General features: G+C 41.8%; 1 protein-coding gene across 2 annotated transcripts; it reads right to left on the reverse strand.

Annotated features, from left to right (window-relative positions):
- Positions 1-1,086: 1,086 nt before the first annotated feature.
- Positions 1,087-21,874, reverse strand: LOC106594907 (uncharacterized). Of its 2 annotated transcripts, none has more exons than XM_014186293.3 (2): positions 2,688-3,422; positions 1,087-1,923 (listed from the first exon to the last, which is right to left on the reverse strand). In XM_014186293.3, exons 1-2 carry the CDS (start codon positions 3,169-3,171, stop codon positions 1,124-1,126), a joined length of 1,284 nt encoding a protein of 427 aa, XP_014041768.2. In that variant the 5' UTR covers positions 3,172-3,422; the 3' UTR covers positions 1,087-1,123. The 2 variants fall into 2 exon arrangements, with proteins under 2 accessions (XP_014041768.2, XP_045569122.1); XM_045713166.2 differs by lacking the exons at positions 1,087-1,923; positions 2,688-3,422 and adding exons at positions 5,909-7,697; positions 21,287-21,874.
- Positions 21,875-22,190: the final 316 nt, after the last annotated feature.

Below are 22,190 nucleotides of genomic sequence, written 5' to 3' on the forward strand. Positions count from 1 at the left end.
CAGATCCGGACAGGCGGGCCGCTCTGGCAGATCCGGACCGGCGGGCCGCTCTGGCAGCTCCGGACAGGCGGGACGCTCTGGCAGCTCCTGACTGGCGGGCGGCTCTGTTTTGATTACGCAAACTGGGATATGTTCAGAGTAGCTTCAGAAAATAATATCGACACATATACCGATATGGTGAATGAGTTTATCAGGAAGTGTGTAGGAGATGTACCCACTGTGACTATTAAAATCTACCCCAACCAGAAACCGTGGATAGACGGGAGCATTTCTGCAAAACTGAAAGCGCGAACCACCGCATTTAACCAGGACAAGAAGACTGGGAATATGGAAGAATACAAACAGTGTAGTTATTCCCTCCGCAAAGCAATCAAGCAGACTAAACGTCGGTATAGGGGCAAAGTTTAGTCCCAGTTCGACAGCTCAGAGACGAGACCTGGATCTGAACCCCGCTCTGTGCAACTGGGTCCTGGACTTGCTGACAGGCTGCCCTCAGGTGGTGAAGGTAGCAAACAACACCTCAACTTCAATGATTCTCATCACTGGGGCCCCACAAGGATGCTTGCTCAGCCCCCTCCTGTACTCCCTGTTCACCCATGACTGCGCGGTCACGCTATTGTTATTTTAATGCTCCTCTTTAATTAATTGTTACTTTTATCTCTTATTTTTATCCATGTAGTTTTTCAACTGCATTGTTGGTTAGTGGCTCATAAGTAAGCAATTCACTGTAAGGTCTACATCTGCTGTATTCGGTGCATGTGACTAATAAAATTTGATTTGAAGACGGAATGAAGTACTGAGCTGTCCCTACAAGTCCTGATCCAGAAACAGAGAAGAGGGAACGAAGTCCCGAGCTGTCCTACAAGACCTGATCCAGAAACAGAGAAGAGGGAACGAAGTCCCGAGCTGTCCTACAAGACCTGATCCAGAAACAGAGAAGAGGGAACGAAGTCCCGAGCTGTCCTACAAGACCTGATCCAGAAACAGAGAAGAGGGAACGAAGTCCCGAGCTGTCCTACAAGACCTGATCCAGAAACAGAGAAGAGGGATAGAAGATGGAACAAAGTCCTGAGCTGTCCCTACAAGTCCCAAAGTTCTTTGTCTCTCTCAGGAAAATGGATTATTAAAAATACATTTGAGATATATTAAAAAATAAACACAAAGACTGAATGGGGGCTTTAAAGCCACATTCTCTAAGATACATATCCATCACATATGTAAACAGTAGATCATGCTTAACAACATATATCACTCGATTAACAACATAGAGCCCTCGATTAACAACACACACAAAAAACACAGAGTAAAAAAAAAGACTATTTAATCCCAGAGTGTACATAGAATCTACATAAAAACTGCTACACTCCATATTCAATTCATATCTTGGGATATTAAAACATAAAACATACAAATGTATTTTGGTAAAACTCTTTCCACACTGGGAACATTGGTAGGGCTTCTCTCCAGTGTGTGTTCTCTCATGCACTTTCAGTTGCCTTAACCAGCGGAAACTCTTTTCACAATGGAAACAGTGGTAAGGCTTTTCCCCTGTGTGTACTCTTTGATGGTCCTTCAGGTTATTTAACCGCTTAAAGGTATTACCACATTGAGAGCATTTGTGAGGCTTATCTTCTGTGTGTATTATCTCATGTGATTTCAGGTAACTTAACTGTGAAAATCTCTTTCCACACTGGGAGCATTGGTAAGGCTTCTCTCCTGTGTGTATTCTATTATGTATTTTCAGGCTCGCTAACTGGGTAAAACTCTTTCCACACTGGGAACATTGGTAGGGCCTCTCTCCAGTGTGTATTCTTTCATGCACCTTCAGTGTCCGTAATTGAGTAAAGCTTTTTCCACACTGGGAGCAGTGGTGTCGTCTTGCTGGTTCAGACGTCTCTGGTTCTTCAGAGTCTGGTCTCTCTCCTGCCAAAGACAGAGTGTTTAATTTAACAGAGAGATCATTATTTGTTGTGATGTGTGTTTTGTCCTATATTTATATTTATATTGTATTTATTTATTTTAATCCGTCCCCGCCGGAGGCCTTTTGCCTTTTGGTAGGCCATCATTGTAAATAAGAATTTGTTCTTAACTGACAAAAAACCCCATCTGCAAGCATACATAGACTTCCAGTTATTTTGTTAACGCTAGTTAGCAACTTTCTTCAAACCGCTCACAGAGACATAAACATTTTATACACTAGTTCATCTGACTCTGGGGAAGTAGATAAAAGACCTCATTGCCAAAATCCCGAAGTATCCTTTTAAGGATAATTATGAACGTGGTTTCATTTGGAAATGACTAACTTTAATTGTGCATGGTCAGGTTGACCTTCCCACAGAATCTACCACAGTCTCCCCAAAAAGCTTGTCCATTTCATGTAACATCCATAAAGCTTCTATATCTCCAACATACCAATATTTAGAAGTCCGATTTCCTGGGTATACACTCCACCCAAGGGGTAATACAGACAAACACATCAAAAGTTGAATTTATATTTTGTCTTTCCATTCTGTGAGACATTAAAATGGTGATTTTGTGTGCAAATGTAATGTCCATAACGCTGGAATCGCCCATAACTTCAGTAGAACGACCCTTTAAAGTCACATCAGTTCAACAGAAAGAGATATTCAGGGGCATCGGTTCAACAACTGCAGAGTTTGTGCACCTTTTTTTAAGACAGTACTTACTGGTGGTAATCAGATCTCCGTTCGGATCTTCTTCCTCCTCCAACGTGACAGTAATCTCCCCCTCCTCCTTCACTCCAAAAACGTGTTTTATTTCTTTCACTGTGACAGTCATCGCCTCATCCTCCTCTTTCACTACAAAAACTGCATCCTGTTGTTTCTCTTCCTCCTCGTCTTCTTTCACTCTGAAAACGTCTTCCTCTTCTTTCACAGTAACATCCTCGTCTTCTTTCACTCTGAAAACGTCTTCCTCTTCTTTCACAGTAACATCCTCCTCTTTCACTTTGAAATCTTCTCTCTCTTCTGTCACAGTAACTTCTTTCACTGTAACAGCCTCACCCTCTACTTCTTTTTTAACTGTGACATCCTTTTCTTCCTTCTCCTCTTTCACGAGAGTTTCTTTCTCCGTCCAGCAGACCTCTTCTTTAGCAGGAAGGGATCGGCTTAGTGAGCTCATGGTCGGGGATGTTAGCTTGCTAGCTAGCATTAGCGATTAGCTTAGTAGTAGGCTATCTTTACAAGCTAGCTAGCTAACAATGTCAATATTAAATGGAGTAACTAGTAAATATGCAGATAGTGTGTTTAAAACACTGAGGTTAAAACAGTAAAATGTTTCGGTTTGGGTTGGCTAGCGAGTTACCGAGCAGCCGTGTTGTTGCTGTTGTTGAAGAAACGTCCCGTCCACTAGATTATACGTCACATAAGAAGCGCCACCATCGCCATCTGCTGACGCAGTTTAGGAGAAAATTGACTACAATGTATTGTAACGACCCTGGGTTTATAAGCGCGGAAATCGACTCTGACGCTTGACCATGGTTTTGCGGCACTGTCGATAGCGCGTCGGACTTCGGGCTTGAAGGTCGAGGGTTCGAGACCTGCTCCCTGCCTGCTGTTTCATTACAGTATATTCTGGCAAACAATGTGATAACAAATAATTACAAAATTACCATATTACTTCTTACAGCCATTACTTTCCTCTACGCAGACCTAGATATTAATATGAATATTATTAATAAATACTGTCTTGTTTCATGTCCCAAAAGCCTACATGGATAGAATGCAAGACTTGACTAATATTGGCCACATTGTAATAATTAGCACGCTCCAATGTATAGTCACGGTCTGTTGCCAGGGTGGAACTTACACTCCAGTAGATCTGAAGACTTGGCATCCAGCCAATCAGAAAAGCAAGGCAAAAGTCAGGACACTTAAACAATTATTCAGCATTCATCATTTATTCAAATTATCATCAGGAAAAATCTCCCCCCCGTCGAAACATGTTGTCGATCTTCAGAGCATATTTCCTATAGCTGCCGTTTCTATTAGACACATCTGGGAATTTATCTTTTTTTCAGACATTGCTTTTGTCGAATAAACCTGGGTCAATGGACACCTGCCTAATGTCATAACATTTCACTCTAAACAAATGTTTTCTATTTTTTTATTGCCAATACATTCATCTACGCAGACTTAGACCTGAATATGATTATGTACATTATGAATAAATTGTGCGAATAGGAATTGTTCATTGTTTTCTCTTTTCACATCTAGATGTGACCATACTATTCCCTTAAAGGGGAAATCTGCAGTAGCTACATACATTTTTGCACTTATAAATTAATGACATGTACCAATTGATTTTTGAAGCATTTTCGGCAGTTAAATGCAACAACAAACAATTATTTATGAAAAACTCTCTTAATAATATGGATTTTCAACACTATAATTTATTGGTGAGTATGAAAGCTGTACTTTTAGTTTATGGTTAACGGAGCTTGTTTGTCATTAGCCAATCTTCGATCTCGGGTTCAAGGTATGTATTAAGTACCTCAGTTCCTGTGTTGTGGTTTTGTTTGTATGTGAGGATGGATTCCTGAAATTCCCCCAAGCAGCTGATTGGTCGGCCCCATTGATGATTGGAGCTGACCCCGCGCTCTCGTCAGAAACAGCTGTCTTCATTTACCAACTCCTTCTCCAACTATATAAGCCAGTGTTCTGTTGCGCAGAAGGGAGATGATGAGTGTGTACTGTGGTGGTTGTTGTTGAGAAAGCTGAGTGGTATGTCCTATGTTGGTTGTTGCGGAGAGAGCTGATTGGTATGTCCTATGTTGGTTGTTGCAGAGAGAGCTGATTGGTATGTCCTATGTTGGTTGTTGCAGAGAGAGCTTATTAGTATGTCCTGTGTGTGAAAGTAGGACGCAGTGTTTTGATTATTGACGTTGTTTTTGTTCCCAGGGGGGAAAGGGAAGGCACGTAGGGTGTGCTTAGGAACGAGGCCTGTGGGCATACATTACCCGTAGTATTTACTGTCTATGCACACTAGCTAAGACCTGGGCGGACCACCCCCTGTATTTTGGATAGCGCACCAGGTTAGGTAAGTAGTGGGTAGGCAGGTAAGGTAGGAGAGGGCTTTGCCATTTACTTTATTTGATTCCGTTCAGCCCCTTTTCCCCAAATATTACCTTTTATGAAGGAATAAATGAATTCCCAGTAAACGGTAAATTCTCTGCCTTTGTCATCCTTACTCGCACCTACAGTCCCATACCTCTTTCACTCCACGGGGAGTTGAGTTGTAGCAGGGTGTTGCGTTCCCTCTTCCTAGAGGCGTATGTAACAGTAGGTGAACACACAACTCGTTGCTCCCAGTTTAAAAGTAGTATTTTTCCCACTTGTTATGAACGCAGCATAAGATACATATCCAGTTTAAAAGTAGTATTGTCTCACTTGTTATGATCGTGGAGGGGCTCAGCATTGTCGCTAACATGGAGAAGGGTTCCAGCAGTGGCAAATGCTCCGCTAAAGTCGTCATCAATGACCGTGGAGAGCTCTGAGCACCCTGTCCCTCCCTCTTTCCACTTTCATCCCTCCTTCCCACCCTGCCTCCTTTCACCCAGCTTTGAGCATTGCATCCCTTGTTCCCTCCCTCCACACAGCTCTAAGCATCAAACTCTCCTTCCTTCCTTAAGCTCTCCCCTCCCCAATAATTGGAAACATTCCATTTAATTGAGATTCGTTTTTTTACAATTCCTCTCTCCTACCGAACTGTTTGTCTTGTCTGAACTAGTTTCATTTGATATGTTTTTCAGGTCTCCTAAGATACATATCCAGTTTAAAAGTAGTATTTTCCCACTTGTTATGAACGCAGCATAAGAAACATTATCAGCCAATGTAAACAATAGAGCATCACATGGAAACAGCAATTGATTATCACACACACACAAAGAAAACACATAGACCATTTAATCACAGTAAGCGTGTACATTGAACTCACACAGACCATTTAATCACAGTAAGCCTGTACATTGAATCTGATGTACTACTGTATACATTCAATTCATGTCTTGAGAAAATAAAATAGCAAACGACATACACATTTATTTTTGAGCAGGCGTTATCCAATTTTGATTTCATATGGCACAAACAAAATCATACATTTTCATTAAAAAATAAGACAAAGGGAGTGTGTTCTCATGAATTTTAAGTTACATTTGACATTTTAGTCATTTAGCAGACGCTCTTATCCAGAGCGACTTACAGTAGTGAATGCATACATTTCATAAATTTTTTCTCCGTACTGGTCCCCCGTGGGAATCAAACCCACAACCCTGGCGTTGCAAACACCATGCTCTACCAACTGAGCCACACGGGACCGTGATCTGTTTCACCTGTCTTTGTGCTTGTCTCCACCCCCCTCCAGGTGTCACCCATCCTCCCCAGTGTACTTATACCTGTGTTCTCTGTTTGTCTGTTGCAAGTTAGTTTTTGTTTCGTCAAGCCTACCAGCGGTTTTTCCTGTGCTCCTATCTGTCTCTAGTTCCTGTTTTCTCGGTTTTTGACTGCCTTGAGCCTGCCTGCCGTTCTGTATCTTTCGAACTCTGTTCTGGACTACTGGCCTTTGCCTGCCCTTGACATGTCGTTTGCCTGCCTCCCTGTTTTCATAATAAAAACTTCTGTTACTTCGAAACTGTCTGCATCTGGGTCTTATCCTGAGCCTTGACACTGACAGCAGTGGTAAGGCATCTCCTCTGTGTTCCCTCATGGTCTTTCAGGTCTCCTAACTGGGTAAATAGCTTTTCACAGAGTATTGATAATGCTTTTTCAGGTGTGGATTTTCACAGTGGGAGAAGTGGGAAGGCTATTTATCCCTTGTGTGTGTTATCTTGTGTCTTCAGGTTCCCTACATCGGTAAAACTCTTTCCACACAGGGCTTTTCTCCTGTATGTGTTCTCTCATGTATTTTCATACTCCCTAACTGGGTAAAACTCTTTTCACAATGTGAGCATTGGAAAGGCTTTTCTCCTGAGTGTGCCCTCTCATGTGATTTCAGGGACCCTGATGAGGAAAATCTATTTTCACACTGGGAGCAGTGATAAGGCTTTTCTCCTGTGTGTGTCCTCTCATGTACTTTGAGGTTATATAACCGGTTAAAACTCTTTCCACATTGAGAGCATTTGTGAGGCTTATCTCCAGAGTGTATTGTCTCATGCATTTTCAGGTTTCCTAAGTGGGTAAAACTCTTTCCACACTGGGAGCAGTGGAGGTACGGCTTCTCTCCAGTGTGTGTTCGCTCATGCTCTTTCAGTTGCCCTGACCAGCTAAAACTCTTTTCACACTGGGAACAGTGGTAAGGCTTTTCTCCTGAGTGTGTCCGCTCATGTGATTTCAGGCACCCTGATGAGGAAAATCCCTTTTCACATTGGGGGCAGTGGTAAGGCTTCTCCCCTGAGTGCAATATCTCGTGTTTTTTCAGGTGTCTTAACTGGGTAAAACCCTTTCCACATTGGGAGCAGTGATGAGGCTTATCTCCTGTGTGTATTATCTTATGTGATTTCAGGCTTCCTAAATGGGTAAAACTCTTTCCACACTGGGAACATTGGTAGGGCTTTTCTCCTGTGTGTATTCTTTCATGGTCTTTCAGGTTCCCTAACTTAGTAAAACTCTTTCCACACTGAGAGCAGTGGTGTGGTCTTGCTGGTTTGGATGCCTCTGGTTCCTCTGAGTCTGGTCTCTTTCCTGCCAAAGACAAACAGAGTATTTAGCTTAAGAGTGATCAGGGTCCTATTCATCAAATGAAAACTGAGGAAAATGGACCGAAATGGGGAGGGACGACTAGCGGAACTTGTACAATAAGAAATGCTTGTTTATGTTTTCTGTTGCAAAATGTTTTTTTTTTGCTACGATGTGCACTAATTAATACAACCTAGAATGAAATCTCTACATGATTAAATTTGTCTTTGCACAGCAACAGCTGGAAAAACAATTCAAATCTAGTATTGGCTTCATACACCAACACCTAGCGTGAGTTATATGCTAAGACCACTATGCCTGTTTTTAACCAGTCAGAAAGTGATTGAAATCATATGGAACAACCCACATTCATCTTAATCACAGCTGAATAGGATATAAAGGCAACATATCAAGAAGCTGTGTCTCTGTTCCACTTCATCCACAGCGACTGATACAAAAGACTCTGTCCAGAACTTTATATTTAATGTTCCACTTCATCCACAGCGAGTGATGGACAAGACTCTGTCCAGGACTCTATTTAATATTCCACTTCATCCACAGCAACTGATGGACAAGACTCTGTCCAGGACTTTATATTTAATGTTCCACTCCATCCACAGCGACTGATGGAGAAGACTGTCCAGAATTCCCCCTCCTGGACATTGTGGGCATGTGCATGTTGGTGGATTATTTGTTTGGGGTCTCTGCTATGTCTAGCCTTCACCTCTCTCCCCCATCACATGAGACATCGATAGAATGTGGCCTTAGACAATCATTTAGTAGCCATGCTTCTAGGTTCCTATTGGTCAGTTAGCCCCATGCTCTTACTAGGGTATAAACACAGGTCTCAGCTCGAGACATCTTTTTTTCCTCCCGGTGTTGTCCTTGTGGCTGGATTTATGCCTTTTGGAGTGCGTGGGGAAATGTTACTGGTTCCTACTATTGCAACGTGTGCTGAAGTAGCTGTGTTATATTCTGTTTCTCCTGGCTGCTAAAATTAGTCACCATTTTATATTGCCTATTTATCATCTATTCCATTCCTAATACAGTCCTTGTTATTGTACATTACTGTGCAATACAGCCCGTACTAGTCCCAAGTGGTGCAGCGGTCTAAGACACTGCATCTCAGTGCTAGAGGCATCACTACAGACCCTGGTTCGTTCCCGGGCTGTATCACAACCGGCCGTGATTGGAAGTCCCATAGGAATTTGACCAATCGATTGGTCAAAATAAAAATAAAATGTTTTTAGTCAGAGACAGCCCTAGTAGAACTGCAGGAAATGAGCTTCAGATGGCTCAAAATATTCTTAGGGAGGACACCCAGACCCTCCGACCAGGTTATTGCCCCCCCTTCTAAAACCAACCCAGACCCTCCGACCAGGTAATTGCCCCCCCCCCCCCAAAACCAACCCAGACCCTACAACCAGGTTATGCCCCCCCCCCCCTTCTAAAACCAACCCAGACCCTCCGACCAGGTTATGCCCCCCCCCTTCTAAAACCAACCCAGACCCTCCGACCAGGTTATGCCCCCCCTTCTAAAACCAACCCAGACCCTCCGAACCAGGTTATGCCCCCCAATCTAAAACCAACCCAGACCCTTCGAACCAGGTTATGCCCCCCCCTTCTAAAACCAACCCAGACCCTCCGAACCAGGTTATGCCCCCCCTTCTAAAACCAACCCAGACCCCCCGAACCAGGTTATGCCCCCCCTTCTAAAAACCAACCCAGACCCTCCGACCAGGTTATGCCCCCCCTTCTAAAAACCAACCCAGACCCTCCGACCAGGTTATGCCCCCCCTTCTAAAAACCAACCCAGACCCTCCGACGAGGTTATGCCCCCCTTCTAAAAACCAACCCAGACCCTCCGACCAGGTTATGCCCCCCTTCTAAAACAACCCAGACCCTCCGACCAGGTTATGCCCCCCCTTCTAAAACCAACCCAGACCCTACGACCAGGTTATGCCCCCCCCCTTCTAAAACCAAAGTGGCACCCCTGTTTGTCACATCTCCTGATCCTGTGACATTCTGATAGGGAACCATACCTGCTAGGGATACACGACATATCGGTAAGCATATCAGAATCGGACGATATTAGCTAAAAATGCCAACATCGGCCCGATGTCTAGTTTAACGCTGATGTAAAAAAAAACGACATCAAAGCTGACGTGCCATACCGATATAACGTAAGTAGATGACGTAATGATGCCATGAAAAATACAGCGCTACACACAAAGAAAAAAAAATACTAAGCGTAATTCCAACACCAAAAAAGGTTCAAATCGAGCAGTCATTTCAAAGAGTAAGAACATTTCAGCGAGACAACTCAAAGGCAAAATCTATTAACCTGTTAGGGCTAGGGGGCAGTATTGACACGGCTGGATAAAAAACATACCCGATTTAATCTGGTTACCACTCCTACCCAGTAACTAGAATATGCATATACTTATTACATATGGATAGAAAACACCCTAAATTTTCTAAAACTGTTTGAATGGTGTCTGTGAGTATAACAGAACTCAAATGGCAGGTCAAAACCTGAGAGATTCCTTTACAGGAAGTGGCCTGTCTGACCATTTCTTGAACTTCTTTTCCATCTCTATCATTTACTAAGGATCTCTGCTCTAACGTGACACTTCCCACGTCGTCCATAGGCGCTCAGAGCCCGGGAAAAAACAGAATGTCGTCATTCCAGCCCCAGGCTGAAACACATTATCGCCTTTCTCAAGTGGCCGATCAAGGGACACTGGGCTTATGCGCATGACCCCGACCGCCCCCGCCTTTGTGATTTTTTCCTCTGTTTGCCGAAAAGGAGATTCCCTGTCGGAATATTATCGCTTTTCTACGAGAAAAATGTCGTAAAAATTGATTTTAAACAGCGGTTGACATGCTTCGAAGTACGGTAATGGAATATTTAGAATTTTATTGTCACGAATTGCGCCATGCGCGCGACACTTCTTTACTATTTCGGATAGTGTCTGGAACGCACGAACAAAACGCCGCTATTCGGATATAACGATGGATTATTTTGGACCAAACCAACATTTGTTATTGAAGTAGCAGTCCTGGGTGTGCATTCTGACGAAGACAACAAAAGGTAATCAAACTTTTATAATAGTAAATATGATTATGGTGAGTGCTAAACTTGCCGGGTGTCTAAATAGCGAGCCCGTGATGCCTAGGCTATGTACTTAGAATATTGCAAAATGTGCTTTCACCAAAAAGCTATTTTAAAATCGGACATATCGAGTGCATAGAGGAGGTCTGTATCTATAATTCTTAAAATAATTGTTATGCTTTTTGTGAACGTTTATCGTGAGTAATTTAGTAAAATGTTAGCGAATTCCCCGGAAGTTTGCGGGGGGTATGCTAGTTCTGAACGTCACATGCTAATGTAAAAAGCTGGTTTTTGATATAAATATTAACTTGATTGAACAAAACATGCATGTATTGTATAACATAATGTCCTAGGGTTGTCATCTGATGAAGATCATCAAAGGTGAGTGCTGCATTTAGCTGTCTTCTGGGTTTTGGTGACATTATATGCTGGCTTGAAAAATGGGTGTCTGATTATTTCTGGCTTGGTACTCTGCTGACATAATCTAATGTTTTGCTTTCGTTGTAAAGCCTTTTTGAAATCGGACAGTGTGGTTAGATTAACGAGAGTCTTGTCTTTAAATGGCTGTAAAATAGTCATATGTTTGAGAAATTGAAGTAATAGGATTTTTAAGGTTTTGAAAATCGCGCCACAGGCTGGCAGTGGCTGTTACGTAGGTGGGACGCAAGCGTCCCACCTAGCCCATAGAGGTTAAAGCCAAGATAATGGAATTCATTGCCCTTGACAATCAACTGTTCTCTGTCGTGGATGATGTTGGCTTTCGCTGACTGGCCGAACACCGGGACACACTACAAAGTATGCACTATTTTTCAGATGTTGCCCTAACGGAGTTACACAGTATTGTTGAAACGCACATCCATGAGCTACTTGCTATGGGCGTCTGATAAGAGAATTATCTAATAAAGGTAAATGAATCAATAAACCATGATGAATTATTAGTCATACAGCATGGTTAATGAATAATCAATGTAATGATCAATGTAGTGATCGATTAGTCCGATTAGTCCCAGAAAGTCCAGGAACCACTGGAGAGGGAAAGAAATGTGTGTATGTAATTAGTGTAGAGAGCAGGGGACAGATGGTAAAGGGAGTAAAACTTCAAAGGATTCCTAACCTTGAGGGAAAGGAACAGGCTGAGCTAGGTAGTGATAAACAGTGTGAGAAGTTAAATGGGGGATGCAGGTCACCAACGGATTGTGTGTAAATGCATGTGCGTAAGTAAGCAAGAACTATAAAATGACTGTTTTGTTATCCTGACCTCAGAACGTTCTCTGAATAAAGCTACAGAAACCTTTTGCATAAAGCTGAGTCCTTGCCTAATTATTTAACCCATTGTCTTACAAACCTTGGGCATTAGTCAAGGCGAATTGATTATTGATTATTATCATCTAGATATCAAATTATTCTAACAATTGGTCCTTCGAGCCGGATTTCAAACTGCCGCTGTCGTTCCAAGGAGACACGGAAACCGTGCACGGGCGGATGAAATATCCGTAAATCAAAGACCTGGCCCTTTACTGTGGGTTCTTTACAGGCCGGTGGCAAACTGGTACGCGACAGAGGTGGTGACGAGATTCAACGAACATTGAAAAACTCAGCTGTAAATAACAAGGTTAGTAAGCTTTATTCATTGTTTTGGGGAATAGCACCTGTATGATTACATTAAATAAGGAATGAGTGGTAGCACCTGAATGTCTGCGTTGCATGATGAAATGAGTGATAAACCTGTGTGTCTGCATTGCATGATGGAATGAGTAATGCACCTGTGTGTCTGCATTGCATGATGGAATGAGTGATAAACCTGTAGGTCTGCATTGCATGATGAAATGAGTAATGCACCTGTGTGTCTGCATTGCATGATGGAATGAAGGATACAACTGTGTGTTGGCATTAAATGAGGAAACGATTGATGTGAGAGTGAAAGGCGGGAGCGATTAGAGGATTTTAATGTACTCTGGGTGTTAGACGCTGGAACTATCTGGAAGGGAGTTTGTATCTGGTGACCTGTCTTTATAAGTTTGTGTGGAGAAAAATGTTTTAAAGGGAACCAAGTATTCTGTGCAAATGGAAGATAGGGATCGGGTATAAGTTCAAACAGGAGGAGGAGGGGTCCGAAATGACTCCATGGTATCTGTGGCCACTACCAATATAAACTAGCTAAATGTTGAGTACCTAAAACGTAAAATTGGTGTAAAGACATTGGCAGGAAACGTAAATTGGAAGGCGAAATATAGTAATATAATTATGAGGGAGGAGGACAGAGACATGATTACATTAATATAGGTCGCCTGTCTAAAGACGTCTCGGAGGGGATGGTCAGATCTTCCGGAGGCGCAACCTAGGTCTGATTATCCATGGGAGAAGAGAGACCTAATATGGCGGAGTGAGAAACAGATATTATTGTCAAGAGTTACATGGAGCAACAGATAAATAGGCTGTTAACTAGGGCTTTACGACCCCTGGAAAATAGTTTATAGTTGCATACGTATGCGACCTAATGTCCGATCAAGAGTAACTATGCTGGGATGAGTGATTGCATGTGAGGAGAATTCTGTCAACAATCGCGAGAAAAAGACAGGCAGTAAAACCTAAAAATAAAACGGGTTGCAGTGTTTGTCTATGAGTGAGATAAAGACAGGATGTCAGGATCGATACGTATGATCATTCTAGCAGAATAACTCTATATTGTGAGAAGGAAATTAATGGGTGTTGATACACATAGAAAACATATTGTTCAAATCAACAGTCGCGAAAAAAGCTGGTTTGTTCTTTTAAGCGTGAGATAGAAGCAATGTGTCATATAGCATACAAATAATTATTCTTCAATTCTAGCTTAACAACGGTAAATAGCATACACAAAGATTAACAACGAGTAAACACTGATTGTATTTGATCCAGAGTTTTATAAATTAAAGCACATAGTTTAAGGTTCTTACGAATAATCCTTCTAAAATTCTAGATTGGGAGAAGAAGCAGAATAATTACGAGTGTACTTTAACAACATGGGTAGTAAATCCTCTAAGAAAATCCCGGTGTTGACGGGAGATGAACGTTTTATGCTGGGAAAAGATAAGAGGAACATTTATTTTGGCCCGAAATGGAGGAAGAAATACAATTTTGATGGATGTTTAAATATTGAAAGATTGGAATTAATGGTAAAACAAATACATAGGGTCTGTGGGGATAAGACAGAGAAGAAGCGCACAGAAGGCCTTGACACTGCTCGGGTTTGGCTGGCAGAAGCTAGAAAGAGAGCGGAGGGGGCCAAGAGTAAGGGAGTTACTAAGAATGAAGGTTTGGGTAGCCAGGAGCAGACAGAGAGGACTCCCACGGCTCCCACAGAGACACCATCTAAACCCAAATTGTACCCCTCCCTGGCTGACCAGGGGTGGCGGGACAACCCAGATAACGAGGTGGTGGTAGTGAGACGGAGGCAACCACATCAAGTGCCGCCCATACCGTTACCCCCTCCCCCATATGCTGGTCCTCAGGGAGCCGAGGGGGGTAGAGAGGAAGAGACACAGGGAGGGGAACAGGATTTAGCCACTTTATTGAAAAAGTGGATAGAAACGGAGGGAGATAGAAAGATGAGAACTAGGGGTAGAGAGCGTGTTGGTGGTGCTGCACAACCCAGAGCCCTCAGTAGACTCGTTTACCATAATCAAAGTCCGGATAGGAATAGACAAAAGGAAGGGGGAGATGACACTTTAACTGTAAAAAAAACGGGTCATTTTGCTAGAGAATGTGAGGTTCTGTGTAAACACTGCAATAAAATAGGTCGAAACTGTAAAAAGAGTGAATCGGTTGAGATAGAGCATCTAACAGTAACTGTCGGGGTAACAGAGTACCTGATAGCAACCCTAGGAGAAATAGCGGGGAGGAGCAGAGACTCTGTAGACAGAAGGGGAAAAACAGGGAGACACGCTGACAAAGACGGAGAGAAGCGGTGTTTTAATTGCGATAGAACGGGACATCTCGCCAGAAACTGTAAAACACCCTGTAAACATTGTGACCGAGTAGGACACAACCACCGAAATTGCAGCTCTAAGCAATAGCATTGTGGTTCAGTGGTAGAATTCTTGCCTGCCATGCGGGGGACCCGGGTTTGGATCCCAGCCCATGCACCATGGGACTAAAATGTAATTTAATTATTGTTATGTTATGACTGGAACCATACGGTTGTTAGTGTTTGTTTAAGATAGAAACCGAATGTTTTGATAGCTTGTTTAGTTTAAATGGAAAGACAGAGTCGATAAAGTACGTTGTTTGTGGTCTAAAATGGCCTGCTTAAAGGATTTATAGAGAATGGGAGTTGTATTTGAATGACGGAATCAAGGAAAAGGCAGTTACCTAAATCTAATGAATTATAAGGAGCGGAAATTAATCATTGCGACAGAATTGTGGCAATATACATGATCTTTTTTTAAACCCTTGGACATTTCATAAGACTATAAGCCAATACCTAGAGAGATTGAAGGACGTGTCCAACGCAAATAGTGGGTTAATAGAACCCCCGGTAGTGGATGGATTTGATGCCCCGTGTTATCAGCAATTGAAATTTGCTTTCCTCAGTGGAATGCGTCCCGAGATAAGCCGTGCCATCAAACAGAACCTCGTAGGGTGGGGGCTAGCAGATCTGAGGGAAGTAAGAGAGGCCAGAGAGGGGGTCGAGACAAATACAGAGAGAAGGTCAGGCGCCCACAGCCAGACTCAGAGGAAGGAAAGGCATGTTCAATCACATAAACCATTGAGGAAGTTTAAACTAATGATTGGGGGGGTACAATGGAATTATAAGTACTATGAAGTTTTGTTTATAGTCAACTTTTGGGTTTTTGAATCAGTGTGGTAGGATGAAACGCTGACCAAGTGGTTATTTTATGGAAAAAGAAGCGCTTAGCTCTCTTTGGGAAAACAAAACAAAATCCTAGTGACATGATATCTTAAAGGGGTATACACACATGGCATTTTTGAAGTTTTGTTTTCTGAGTTTTAATTAAACAAGTGAAATTATTTTGATAGGGAATGTTCTGGGAACCTGGGATACAAAATGTGGATAAAGTTCTTAGCCTTCATTTGTCCAATGTAGTAAGAAACACGGTTCTGAAAGGGTGGTATGACTTTTGACCCCTCTAGTGGCTTCCCTGTGTGGTCTGATCAGCCACATTGAAAAGCCATTTGGATGGTGAATTTAAGGTCATTGGTGATATTGATTTTAAGGGAATTTGGAGAACTGATAATTATGATGGAGTTAAAGTTCTTAGACACAATTGATAATTTGAACCAATGATAGGACTAAAAGGGCAACGCCTTAGACTAAGGGTAGGCTTTCTTAAGTCTATTTTCCTAGAACAATAAGGGTACAATAATTTTTCTTGGTGGAGTAAATCAGATTAGTCATTTTGATCTGATTATGTGATTTGAAAATATTTTGACCAGTAGCAGGGGTATTTTTTACATGATCTAGATACGTTTATTTTCCCTTAGGAAGTCAGCTGTTGTTGAATTCAGTGTAAGATTTAACACAACAAGGCTGTGGAATTGATATAATAGTATTACTATATTTTGTTGTGAATAGGTTTAATAATGGTAGACTTATGTCAACAGGACAGGGATATATGACATCTGTAGGTGATCCAGGATTATTGAGGGTATCGAGATAAATTTAAGTAGATATGCAATATCTAGACAGATTGATTTTTCTAAAATTCAGGAGTGCAACCAAGGAGACAATGAGACATTTAGTCAATATTTGGAAACAACCCATATTTGATACTTTCTGTTATGAAAAAAAGCTGGAGACAGATAGAAGGGCAGACGGAGAAATCCTCCCCGCACTGCTGAAACCTTGAGGGTTGGGGAGTAGCAGGAAGAAAGGAGGGGGGCCAGCAGGAGTAGATAGGAAGAGAATTTGGTTCACTTAGCTTTAGGATATTCATTCATGGAGACTATCGGCTCCGTTGGCAGGCATGTATTTTAGCTTCGATTTTAAGTTAGGTTTGGTAATTTTGTTGAAAGTAGTTGTTAAATCTTAAAGACGATAAGAAACTTGACAGAGAATTGTTAAATGATAGCCAAGGATGAAGGCCCCAGAGAATTGGACATGTGGAAAATCAAAGGGGGCAATCCTACAAAAGAAGGTCTGACATAAGGATAATTTACTAATCTTACCAAAGACATTTTTTTAGATATGCAGCAATATTGATACATGGCCTAAGCAATGTATAAATAGGGGGGAGAAGTAAGATAGGTTAGGATAATTACTTAAACAAAATGTTTTGTAGAATATCCATTCCAACAGTTGGAAATGGACCTTATTGAGATATTCTGAAATGAGGGGAAGAAGGTGTGTTTAACAATAATAGATAAGTATAGCAAATGGGTAGATGCGTTCCCAACTTACTTGGTGGACATGATTATGGTAGCTAAAATATTAAGTCAAGATATTATCCCTAGAGTTGGTTTACTAGGAGCCATTTTTTTAAATGATGGATGACATTTTAGCTAATCGGGTTGAATAAATAGAATGCCAGAGTTAGAGATACCAGAACAGGTAGACATAGAAGTTGAAGAAATACTAGCAGAACACATGAGAAGACTGTTTGTTAACCAAACCCGTATGTCCAAGATTTTGTGTCCAACAGGTGAATTACAGGAGAAGGTGATTCACTCAGTACAACCAGGAGACTGGGTGTGGATCCAGTCCCTGAGGAGAAAAGACTGGAAGCAGTCCCGTTGGGAAGGCCCATACCAGGTTCTGTTAAACCACTGCCTTTGCCATTAGAAAAGCTGAAAGAGTCATTTGGGTCCACGTTACCCACTGCAAGAAGGTATGTACACATATGAGCACTGCTGATCACACACAGAGTTAGGAGAAGAACCGAGTACCAACAGGGTCCGGGGGTTACCTCCTTAACGAAGATTCCCTATCCCGACCGTTCATCACTGTGTGTGCTCCTAGAGGTGTGAGTATGGGGTGGTACCAAGCAGAACGACTAAGGGCAGGAGAGGGTTGGCGGTTTTTGGGAAGAGTAGAGACTCTGAGCTGCATCCTAGTTTTGGTAACCTTTCTGATACATTCAGATCCACCACCTTCCGGTACTAATCATACGATACCGTTGTCATTGAGAAGAAGTAAAAGATAAACTATATAATACACTGATGAGTGACGTACAGAATAAGGAATCAAAAAAGATCAAGGTGTAGAATTTAAGGTAAACATTAAACAATTTCCTGGTGAAGCAGAAAACTGTACAGGAATTGGGGTTGGCCAGATTGAAGTACTCAGCCAACACACCTCGGTTCACCTTAACTCCTGATGAGCACCAGTGTTATAGATACAAGAATGGCACCGAGAACTTAGATGATTTTAATGGCTGGAAAGTAGTCGTTAATGTGACTGACTTAGGTTTGAAAGATGAATAGAAAATTCTTAACCTCACAGCACCTATAACTGATGTAGGGTGGGCTAGTACCAGCAAAGGACGCATACGACAGAAATTACCACAAAGGGTGGTTAGGAACTTGCGCCCTGGGGTTATAGGTCCAACCAGTTCAAGTTAGTCATCAGAGGCAAGTTATAGGAGGCTAAAGTAGGCACAGGAGGAGTTTTGACCAGGATGGGAGTAGCTTTACAAGATGGATGCTATTGGCATCCTCTGGGAAGTTCCAGATGAACACAAAGCTATGAATCAAATATGTGAAGGCTTTAACACTACATTATTATGAATGAAAACGGGGATGCAGTAAAGAGGTTCTCTGACCAATTATCCGCCACCTCCCTCATGACCTGGTAAAATAGACTGACTCTCGATATGTTATTGGCAGAAGAGGGCGGTGCAGGTAGAATGATTAGGTTCATCGCTGCACGTACATTCCTGATAACACATCTCATGTTTGGGAAAATGGAAAAGTGTTGTAAGAACTGTATTATGGGCTGCTTTCACCTGTATGAGTGTGTTTGTATTCTGTGGATGTTGTCTCGTCCATTGTGTGAGAGGTTTAATCACCAGGACTCTCGAGAGATCGATGACGCAGCAGTTGGTGAGATATAGACCAATTCCGAGCTCCGATCAGTGGGATGGCGAATGCGGGCCTCCAGGCCAGGAAGATGGCTCCGTTTCTTTTAATCATGAGATGCCAATGTTTGATGAAACAATTTTCAACGTTTAGATTGAATTTTCAACGTTTTGATAGACTGTTCCTTTAATGAAAATTATGATGAAAATCCTGAATCGAAGTGTCATAATTGGAAATAGGCCAAGGACTGTCATTGATGGGTATAGGAGGAATATTCATGTATTGGTTTTGTTTAATCCTAGTATCACAATTGTGTTTCCTCATAGTGTGTGATTATTTGTGTTTACATATAGCGTTTGATCATCATGGTGAATTATTTAATCATTTAAGGGTGGAATTGATAAGATAATTATCTAATAAAGGTAAATGAATCAATAAACCATGATGAATTATTAGTCATACAGCATGGTTAATGAATAATCTATGTAATGATCAATGTAGTGATCGATTGGTCCGATTAGTCCCAGAAAGTCCAGGAACCACTGGAGAGGGAAAGAAATGTGTGTATGTAATTAGTGTAGAGAGCAGGGGACAGATGGTAAAGGGGGTAAAACTTCAAAGGGTTCCTAACATTGAGGGAAAGGAACAGGCTGAGCTAGGTAGTGATAAACAGTATGGGAAGTCAATGGGGGATGCAGGTCACCAACAGTTTGTGTGTAAATGCATGTGCGTAAGTAAGCAAGAACTATAAAATGACTGTTTTGTTATCCTGACCTCAGAACGTTCTCTGAATAAAGCTACAGAAACCTTTTGCAGAAAGCTGAGTCCTTGCCTAATTATTTAACCCATTGTCTTACAAACCTTGGGCATTAGTCAAGGCGAATTGATTATTGATTATTATCATCTAGATATCAAATTATTCTAACAGCGTCACTGCTATTAGCTTCACGACTGACATTTGGACCAGCGATGCAAGAAAGGGTACAAAAAAAAATACAAAAGTACGGTCATTTTTTTCTTTGTATTATCTTTTACCAGATCTATTGTGTTAGTCTCCTACATTCCTTTTACATTTCCACCAACTTCAAAGTGTTTCCTTTCAAATGGTACCGAGAATACGCATATCCTTGCTTCAGGGCCTGAGCTACAGGCAGTTAGATTTGGATATGTCATTTTAGGCAAAAATTTAAATAAAAGGGGCAGATCCTTAAGAGGTAAGTAATAGGCTGCGTGTCCCATTCTAAATGATCCACCCAGTTTACAACAAGGCCCTTAAGTAATAGGTTACTCAAAGACAACGAGGGAAAGAAATGTACTTTTTGGACGAAATGAAAAACTTTAGGTTTGGGGCCCAACACAACTTATCACAGAGTGAAACCCTCTATATTTCCAAGTATTGTGGTGGCAGTATCATGTTATGGGTATGCATGTCACCGGCAAGAACTGGGGAGTTGGGACCAATCAGACGGTCTAAAATGGCTTTCCATTCTATAAATCGTCAGGGGGGTACTCAGATCCAGACTCATTGCGGAGAAGAAACTAACCTCCGTAGGTGTGGCATAACGTTTGGCTGGAGCAAGGAGTTGGGATAGCAAATAATATGTGCTCGTCTGGTCACGAGTCATCTCCCCACAAGCCTCAGCCCTCTGATGACCTAACACTGAGATAGTTTGATTATAATATGCGCTCGTAATGTCTTGATCTGGTCACGAGTCATGATTTACAACCAAATTGACTGAGCTTGAGAAATTTTGACAAACAATTGACATATGTTGCCCTAAAATTATTAATTAATTGTAGATATTTTTGTTAAACTTTTTTGTTGTTGTTGAAAATGTAGGGTAGGTTGTGTAGACCAGTTGAAAGAAAATCCAATTGTAACCCTTTTTTTTTTTTTATGCAGCAAAATATGAAGTGAAAACTGGGTGTGTCAGCTCTATGAATCTCACCGTCACGTATAGTTAATAACAGGAAGTAAAGTTATTTTAACAGTAGCGTTCTGTCTATGGACATTACATAGGAGAAGTGCGCGAAATTGGTACTCGGTCAATGACTGTACCAGTTTTAGCAGCACGTGCCTGGTTTTCAACCTTCCACAGTTCTCCCATGTCACCCCGCAGACTCTGCTGATAGCTACTTTATTGAGGAAAATGTAACTTGCTATGCCTGTAATATGTGGTTGTCCCACCTAGCTTCTGTATCTTAAGATGAATGCATTAACTGCAATTCTGGAAAAGAGCGTCTGCTAAATGACAAATGTATATCTTATATGCCTGGACGGTCTATAAACCCTGGGCTAGGGGTGGGTAGAGTTTCACTAGGCACTGTGCTAGCTTTAACAATTCCTGCAGTACAGAACAACACACTCAAACGTAAAACTTAAGTTGAATGCAACGTAAAAACCCCACATCGGTTCAACGCCTGCAAAGTACGTGACCCGGTTTAATATAGGCCTAGTACTCACCGGTGTTAATCAGATCTCCAGTCCTCTCTTCTTCCTCCAATGTGACAGGAATCTCCTCCTCCTTCAATCCAAAAACGTCTTCCTCTTCTTTCGCCGTAACAGTCCTCTCCTCCTCAACAAAACATGCGTCCTCTTGTTTCTCTTCCGCCTCCTCTTTCACTATGAAAGCATTTTCCTCTTCTTTCACTGACACGTCTTCCTCTTTCACTGTAACAGCCTCATCCTCTACTTCTTGTTTTACTGTGACAGCCTCCTCTTCCCTCTCCTCTTTCACTGCAACTTCTATCTCCGTCCAGCAGACCTCTTCTTTAGCAGGAAGGGAGTAGCTTTGTGAGCTCATGGTCGGGGATGTTAGCTAGCTAGCATTTGCGACTAGCCTAGTGCTAAGCTCAGTAGCTATCAATCTTAACACATTTGCAAATTACGTTTAACTCAACTTCTTGATACGCTTACATAATTGTGTTTAAAACACTGAGATTCAGGTAGCTACACACATTTTTTAAAATCTAAAGTGGTTAAATATTTAGATTTTGTGCTGGCTAGCAGACTACGGAGATGAATCAGCAACCCTGTTGTTGTCGTCGAAGCGTCCCGTCCACTAGATCCTACGTCACTCAAGAAGCGTCACCTGAAAGACTCACATCTGCTGACTGCAGTGGTCACCAGTTCTAGCAAACAACGTCATAACAAATCATTCCAAAAAAGCAAATTTGTTCTCTTTTCTTTACAAGACAATATTTCCTCTACGCAGGCTTAGACCTGAATATGAACATTATGAATAAAAAGGGTCATTATTGGACTGCGGTAATATTTAAGTACATATTAAACCTTCAAGAAAACATATTTTCCCACATCAGGTATTAAAGACCTTTTATTATTGTCCATTTTTGTCTGAATTGAACAC

This window comes from Salmo salar, chromosome 02 (genome assembly GCF_965601325.2).
Source record: "Salmo salar chromosome 02, fSalSal1, whole genome shotgun sequence".
Lineage (NCBI taxonomy): Eukaryota > Metazoa > Chordata > Actinopteri > Salmoniformes > Salmonidae > Salmo > Salmo salar.

Coding starts and splice junctions, on each gene's coding strand:
- LOC106594907 (XM_014186293.3), bottom strand. CDS start 3,171: ATGCTAGCTAGCAAGCTAACATCCCCGACCATGAGCTCACTAAGCCGA. Junction 1,924..2,687: donor CGGAGATCTGATTACCACCA/GTAAGTACTGTC, acceptor TGTCTTTGGCAG/GAGAGAGACCAGACTCTGAA.